Source organism: Sinocyclocheilus anshuiensis, unplaced genomic scaffold, assembly GCF_001515605.1.
Source record: "Sinocyclocheilus anshuiensis isolate Anshui unplaced genomic scaffold, SAMN03320099.WGS_v1.1 scaffold2292, whole genome shotgun sequence".
Taxonomy (NCBI): Eukaryota; Metazoa; Chordata; class Actinopteri; order Cypriniformes; family Cyprinidae; genus Sinocyclocheilus; species Sinocyclocheilus anshuiensis.
Genome location: NW_015544454.1, coordinates 25,289 through 33,768, shown reverse-complemented (window position 1 = coordinate 33,768; position 8,480 = coordinate 25,289). Strand labels below are relative to the sequence as shown.

The 8,480-nt window shown below is 39.9% G+C and overlaps 2 protein-coding genes across 3 annotated transcripts in view; both read right to left on the bottom strand.

The window, feature by feature from the left end:
* Positions 1-4,675, bottom strand: part of LOC107698187 (pyruvate kinase PKM-like) — a 14,754-nt gene extending 10,079 nt beyond the window's left edge. The window contains exons 1-2 of one of the 2 annotated variants that reach the window (XM_016499146.1): positions 4,606-4,675; positions 4,242-4,304 (exon numbers count right to left, since the gene is read on the bottom strand). Coding sequence is in view for 1 of the 2 variants with exons in the window: in XM_016499145.1 (XP_016354631.1) it covers positions 2,593-2,599 (7 nt within the window). In the remaining variant the exon portion in view is untranslated. Of the gene's footprint in view, positions 1-2,592; positions 2,700-4,241; positions 4,305-4,605 lie in introns of those variants that run through there. The other variant, XM_016499145.1, reaches the window with a different exon arrangement.
* A 2,151-nt stretch (positions 4,676-6,826) lies between these two features.
* The window catches only part of cyp11c1 (cytochrome P450, family 11, subfamily C, polypeptide 1), a 10,477-nt gene continuing 8,823 nt past the window's right edge, over positions 6,827-8,480 (bottom strand). Inside the window, exon 9 of the mRNA XM_016499141.1 lies at positions 6,827-7,076. Coding sequence (XP_016354627.1) covers positions 6,960-7,076 — 117 coding nt within the window. The 3' untranslated portion in view covers positions 6,827-6,959. The remainder of the gene's footprint in view (positions 7,077-8,480) is intronic.

The window sequence follows — 8,480 nt, the reverse complement described above, 5'->3', positions numbered from 1 at the left end:
GGACAGACGGACGGACAGACAGACAGACAGATAGAGAGACAGACAGACAGATGGATGGACGGACAGATGGATAGACAGATGGACAGACAGACAGACAGATAGAGAGACAGACAGACAGATGGATGGACGGACAGATGGACAGACAGATGGACAGACAGACAGACAGATAGAGAGACAGACAGACAGATGGATGGACGGACAGATGGACAGACAGATGGACAGACAGACAGACAGATAGAGAGACAGACAGACAGATGGATGGACGGACAGATGGACAGACAGATGGACAGACAGACAGACAGATAGAGAGACAGACAGACAGATGGATGGACGGACAGATGGACAGACAGATGGACAGACAGACAGACAGATAGAGAGACAGACAGACAGATGGATGGACGGACAGATGGACAGACAGATGGACAGACAGACAGACAGATAGAGAGACAGACAGACAGATGGATGGATGGACGGACAGACAGACAGAGAGTGAGAGAAAGATGGAAAGAGAGACAGACAGAGAGATGTTCGAACAGACAGACAGAAAGATAGAGAGACAGACAGACAGACAGATAGATAGAGAGACAGACAGACAGATGAATGGACGGACGGATGGACAGACAGATGGACAGACAGACAGACAGACAGATAGAGAGACAGACAGACAGATGGATGGACGGACGGACGGACAGACAGACAGACAGACAGACAGACAGACAGACAGACAGACAGACAGACAGACAGACAGACAGACAGACAGACAGACAGACAGACAGACAGACAGACAGACAGACAGACAGACAGACAGACAGACAGACAGACAGACAGACAGACAGACAGACAGATAGAGAGACAGACAGATAGCGAGACAGACAGACAGATGGACAAACAGACAGACAGATAGAGAGACAGACAGACAGATGGATGGACGGATGGATGGACAGACGAATGGACAGACAGACAGATAGAGACAGACAAAAAGACAGAGACAGAATCAGATTCATGTTCTTTCCATCAGAAGTATCACACAATGAGATGAACATTTTGACTAAATATTAAACATTCAATCATTTATTTTACCACACGTCTCTCTGAAATACTAATATTTGTGTCTACTGACTGTATAAACTGTATAACTGATGGTCGTCTCCATTGTCTCTGTGTCTCTCATGTCATGACACACTCAGAATAAACTCATCCACACTCGAATCAGTCTTTCATGTGATCTGCAGGCTGATCTGATCAATAGTTTGCAGTGAGTCAGTGATGACGACGGTCTCTCTTCATGACTTCACTGGATGAAGATATCTGTGATGTTTTGTGATGAACAGATTTGTCAAGCACGAGCAAATGAAAAGAAGAAAACAAAAGAACAGAGAGAAGAGAGAAAGAGTGAAAATAGAGCAGACGAGTGTGTTTGATGTGAAAGTGACGAAACAAGATCCTGCAAAACACTGAAGAGAGAAACACATCTGACTGACATCTGCTGAGATTCTGTTCATGGAGAGAAAAACTCATGAAGAGAAAAGGAAGGTCACAACACAAAGAGACCGACAGAGACGGAGACGATGAATGAACAGAGTCAGTTCTGGATAAAAGAAATCCATGAGTCAGTACAGCAGAGAGCTGAAGAAGAGTTCACTGCAGGTCACCGCAAACACACACTGGCACAAACACATGATCACACGTCACTGTGACAGACAGATGCATCAGCCAATGACAAACAGGCATGTGTGGGAGGAGTCAGGAGTGAGTGACAGCTAATGGGGGTGTGGTTTTTAAATATGTCATTTTGAGTTTGTATGCACACACACACACACTCACGAACACACACACACACTCACGAACACACACACACACACACACACACACGCGCACGCGCACACACACACACACACACGCACACACACTTACGCGCACGCACACACACACACACACACTAGATGTAAATACAACATCATACTGACAGAGATTCAGTTCAATTGTGATTCTGCTCTGCACTAAATGATGATCGTCCATGAAGTCTGCCTTAAGTTTAATTAGATGTACACATAATTCATAATTACTGTACAAGAGCAAGGAACTGAGCAAGGAACAATTTATAGAAAACTACAAATATTCACCTGTATTTTAATTAGAAATGTGCATAAAACAGTGCAAAAGTCCAAAATTGATCTTAACATCAAATATATATTTTAATTCAATATTAAACTCATTTTAAAATACCAATTTTATCATTTTATTAATTATAATCTTAAATATTTTAAAATAAAAATAAAATAAAATATTTAAATAATTTTAGAATCAAAATGACATGCAATGTCTTTTAATATATCATTTTTACTGTACTGATTGACAATTAAGTGGTTAACAGGTTTCACTATAGCAGTTTTACATGTTTATTCCATTAAAATGACTAACTAACACTTCTACAGTTGAGATCAAGACTCTGTCAAAGCATCAGCTGAGCAAAGATCCATCATGACATGAAGCTTTTACACAGAATCCTTCATCAGGTCTAGAGGAGCAGGTCTCTGAAGACTGAGTTCAGCTCAGCATCAATCATCAGTTCTGATGTGTGCTCATACTCACCTCCCATCCTGACAGATCCACTGCGCTCGAGTCACTGCACACTCTCACTGTCTCTCACACGCGCTTTATCCTCCCTCAGTCTCACATTCAGATCCGGGCGTTCAGGTCTAGTTCAGGTCAGTGTTTATTTGCACATCAGCCCAGATTCTAAAAATGACCATCCAGACTTTGTCCTTACTAAAGATATCCACACAGAAACAAACAAATCTGACTGTTCACTGAACACAAACACCTTCTGCTGAGACAAGCATCTGCTCCATCAATCACAAAGAGATCATAAAATGATCAAAAACCTTCTCAGCCGAGGAATTAAAAATATAAACGTCTCTTCCTGCACTGAACAAAATTTGATCTGAATAACGACTCGGATGTCTTCTGTAGAGCTGCTTTACAGCTGAAACTGAATTTGTTTCATAATCGATGATACAACACTGACACTGTCACTGAGGATTTGGCACAAAGGGATTGGGACATGTCTTCTAATAATTACTGAATTCAGGTTTTTGAAAATGCGACAGATGTATAAATTCACCTAGCCATGCCGTCTGCATTTAGAATTCTGAAGAGCTCAGTGAATTTACGATCTCTGTTTTTTCAATACTTTTAACAATTTTCCTAAACTCTTAACACACAATCTTTCCTAGAAGAGTGGAAGCTGTTATAGCTGCAACGGTGGACCGACTCTATATCGACTTCCGTCTTTCCGTATTTTCACTGTTATTCAGTAGGAGGCGCTGTTACACATCTTCTGACAGAGTAATGAATCTTTGGATCAAAACACGGGCGAAGAAGAAGCAGAATCATGTGTAATCAGATGCATATGTAAAATAACACGATCATAAAGCATTAAACAGCATGTAAATCAAAACTGCCTAAAGTTACTGAATGAAATGTTGACTCAAGAAGTGGTTTAGGACTGTTTTTGGGGGTGTTGATGGAAGCGGTCTGCTGCATCTATGTTTTGATCATCCTTCTGAATCCAAATCCAGACGTAGTCTTTTACAAAAACATGATTTTCTCAGCTTTTTGTTCCAAATGTTACTTTTTTCATGAAATTTACCCACATTTAAGTGTTGATTTAAAAAGAATGCATGAAGCTAGAATAAAACAGTTTCTTTCCTTTAAAAGCAGAGTTTCTGTTCTTTCTTCGGACATATTGCATGTTCAGATAATATTCTGGGGGCCATGAAAATTTTGTGAAAATGATCAATAAGCGGCTGGCAACTTTGTTTTGAAAAAGCTGGCGGGGAAAGTGTTAAAAACGTCCAAAAATCATTCTGTCATCATTTACTCTTCCTCAAGCCGATCCAAACCAGACTCTTTCCTGTGGAACACAAAAGATGATATTTTGAAGGATGTTGACTTTGACTTCCATTATATTTTTTGTCCGTACAATGACAACCCAAACTGTTTGGTTCCCAACATTCTTCAAAATATCTTCTTTTATGTTCCACAGAAGAAAGTCATGGAGTTTTGGGAGGAACATGAGGGCGATGAAAATGATGAGTTTTCATTTCTGCTTGTACTGTTTGTGCTGAAGGTCTTTATCTCTGTCAGAGGCGTATCTGTACAGAGCAACAGTAATAAAGCCGGTGTGCTTGCAGTGACTAAAGGCAGGTAGTAAATCAGTAGCTAGTGGACAAACAAACCTTTGTGCAGAAAGAGTCGCTTTGAGACCAAAACACTGGAGACCAAAGCACCACACAGATTCTCTGGAATAAAAACAATAATGTGGTTTTACTTTGGCGTTTTACCCTTACTAAAATGATTAGCTAAACTAACTGAGATATATCAGACTAACTAACTGAGATCTGGAGGAGCATCACTGCACTGATGTAGTTTTTATGACTGAATTCACTCGTTCATGGACCCTGAGACAAATATCTGAACTCTGGACAGGCGAGGAACAGTTATGTAAGAAGTTCTTCCAGGAGAGTTTTATTTTAGTCTCAGTGTCCGACTATCAACATTTAACCCGTATTTGATGTTTACCGAGGCAGACAGGTGTCTTACCTGAGTGTGTCCTGCTGCTGAAGGAGTCTCCAGCCTGAGCTCAAGACTTCTGGAGATATGCTGATCTTCTGCAGCGCCACCTAGAGGACTCAGACTGATGACACATGAGTCAAGGACAAAGTTTGATTCATCTGAACACTGAGGGACGGACTAAACACACACACACGCACGCACGCACACACACTCACACACACTCACTCTATGTGCTATTGCCCTACACCAACCCTACCCCTAAACCTACCCCTTACAGGAAACTTTGTGCATTTTTACTTTCTCAGAAAACTCATTCTGTATGATTTATAAGCTTGTTTCCTTACGGGGACCTCAAAAATGTCCCCACAAGGTCAAAATTTACTAGTGTTACTATCCTTGTGGGGACATTTGGTCCCCATAACGTGATAAATACCAGGTACACACACACACACACACTCACTCTCACACATTCTTCAAAACATTTATTCATAATCAAACAAACGAGAAGCACTTTCATAATCAGAATCAGAAGAATCTTTTTATCACTTCATTTATTGACTTGATATTATATTGATCACACAGACCGGCGTCAGATATTGAGTGCAAATCTCCTCTAGATCTAGTACAGCAACACCAGGATCAAGGATTCAGGTTCTGGCAATAAAAGCATCAGCCAAATCCATAGATGTTAATGTTTTAAACTGAAAGAGCCGAGTGTGACTGATCAGAACGTCCAAATGAAAGTGCTGCTGATGGTGTCAGTCCGTCTCACACAGCAGTGACTGATTGATACTGATTGATTGATTAAATCAGCATGAAACAGAAGAGTGAAGGCAAATGTGGCATCTTTCTCTCTCTCTCTGACCAATGTAATCAATCTCTCCATATTTTTTTTCCTTTGGTAAAGTCTGAGAAATGCAATGGTAGCCGCCAGCATGTGTGAAACAACTTCAATCCCATTGGCCCACGTAGCCCGTGACGTCACAGGCAGGCGCCTGGAAGTATAAAGTATGAAGTGCCTGCCGAACACGTCACCAGCTTGGTTGTCTGAAGGAGACGTGAAAACAGGCAAGCCGTAGGCATGGCGAGGGGATGCAGCATCTCATTCTTTCTCGGGGAACCATGGTTACATGCATAACCCGAGACGTTCCCCTTCTAGGGAACTCGCACAGTGTCCTCTGGTGGACACTATGGGGAACGGATTGTCCACTCAGCCATGCTGCGGCGAATGCCTGTTCGCCTGGTGAGAGAGCACCAAGAAAAGAGACAGACATACACCGAACCTTCCCTCAGAAAGCGGGCAAGCCACTGATGCCTTGGGCCACTAAAATAACTCGGAAAAATGGGGAACCCAGCCAATCAGGAGGGACACTCCATTAACCAAGCTAAGGACACAGCTATGGAAGATGGACAAATGTGAACGGAGCTTTCTTGTTGGAAATTCTCACCGAATGTGCTTGCTCCTCACCAAGACATGTAACGCATAGGTCGAGTGTGTCCTCGGGTGTCAGAAACTTCAGACACGGAGACACACACTTTCTAAAACGCTCACTTGCCTTGGATTCTCCACATGCACAGACAAACAAACGGCTCCTGAAGACAACTAAAGTTAGTGATGTGTTCGGCAGGCGCCCGCCTGTGACGTCACGGACTACGTGAGCCAATGGGATTGGAGTTGTTTCAACAGTGCTTTAGGCGGCAGTCCCCATAGTGTCCACTAGAGGACGCAGCGCGAGTTCCCTAGAAGGGGAACCAGTTTTTTCATGCATTACTCAGTTTTGAAATTTTTGGCCTTTCATAAAGCGTTTTTTTCAGACTAGAGGAAAGAAAACATCAAAAATGCACAATTAAGTGTTTCTTTTATTGCTCTTTATCTATTTGCATCTGTAGATTTCAATCTCTTACACACACCAAACTTTACAGTTTTATTCCTCTCTATATTGAGAAGGTTTGTTCATATTTCACTCACACTGATTTATACAACATTTTACTCCTAAAACATGGTGAAAATGTGTTTGTTTTCTGTCTATTGACAGTATTTTCTGATTTATGGAGTGATAAAAGAGAAATCCAAAATCCCCTCTGGAAAAACCTTTAACTCTGATATGACGACAACATCAGACAAGAATTATGAACCTGCTTTATCCAATGTTCAGATTTATTATATTTTTTGGTGCATATTTAATTAGACAATGCCTCATTTGCATATTAAAAACATAACATTTCAGAAAACTTTTAATGTTTGTAATAAAAAACGTTTACAATTCTTAATGTGATTTGTTATTTTTTTTACCCTATTCAACTTAAAATAATGATGAGCACAGATAAATAATTTATAGTAAAAACTGCAATATTCCAAAAATAATAATAACAGTAGTGATTTATAGTGAGCGTGTGGTGAAGGTGATTCTGGGAGGAGATTCGGGCTGCAGAATGAGAGTGTATTTGGTGTTCAGCTCTTCTGTGGATGAGACCGTCAGTCTGAAGTTCCTCAGAATCTACAGAAGCACACACACACACACACACACACACACACACACACACACTTGTTTTTCCAGTGCTAACGAATGCTGATGAATGACCTGCCTTCGGACTCCGTTCACTCTGCATGTCTTAAACAGGAAGTCGTGCGACGCGTGCTTTCCTGTCCGAACGGAAAATTGTACGAGTTATTTTTCTCCTCTAATGTAAATAGGCTTAAATAATAAGCAACAGAGGCTTTGCGTGCTTTAAAGGCGCTCGTTCAAGACCGAACGCACAAGTTCAGAGGCATTAGAGCCACTCGCTGTTACAGTGTTAGTGGCTTGATGAACGTGAATCTGCGTGCGACTGAGCGGACGTGGAAATATTCAAACACTCACTCACTCACAAACACACACACACACACACACACACACACACACACACACACACAGACACAGACACAGTCTGATCATCATCATCATCATCATCATCAGGTAACATGATTTACTCAAGCAGAACATGCTCCTGGATCCCTGTTGGACCTGAAACAACATTATCAACCCTGTCAATCAGTTTTAGTGTTAGTGTTAGTGTTAGTGTTAGGTTAAGTTAGGGTTAGATTAGCGTTAGTCTCAGCCTTGATGACTATAAACAGCTCAATCTGATGTGTTTTTTAGCTCCCAGGAGTCAAAGTGCAGCAGTTTCAGCAGTTCACCTGGAAAGCTGTTTGTAAAATATTCATACATTGGTCCATTATATAGTACAATAAAAAAATGGTTTGGGATTTACCAATTTTCAGAAATTGCTGGTAAATTTCACAAATTATTTCAAAGAAACACCAAGGACCACATTGAACACAATTAAATATGAAATTTTGAAGTAGAAAGACTGAAATAGTATTTCCTTGTAAAACATACTCCCATCATGTGTTTTATTTACAGTGTATTTTTTGCATTGTATAATCTAATATCGTTTTATTATCATTGAGATACTGTTACAGTTTTTGTTTATATTATGAATTAGACTATGAATATTATTAATGACATTTTATTTTTAGATTTTCAGTTTTCACTTTAATTTTACTTACATTTTTTATTAATTTTGTTGTGTTTTTGCCATTTTTTTAATATGTCTGTATTATTTGTTAATTACTTTTAGTTTATTTAGTTTTAGTTATTTTGGAACTATTTTGGAAGTTAACCTAAACAAAAATGAGAAATATTGTCTTGGCTACTAGCTGAAATAAAATACATGTTTTAAATATATATTAAATTTATTTCAGTTAACATTTACTTTTTTTAAATACTGAAAATGTTAAGTAACACTATACACTATTAACTAGTTAACTTATTAACATGCATATTAAAAGCACTAGTACTTAAAAAGCACATATTAATGCATGACCATATTCTACATCCCTTAACCCCAAAAATAACTAC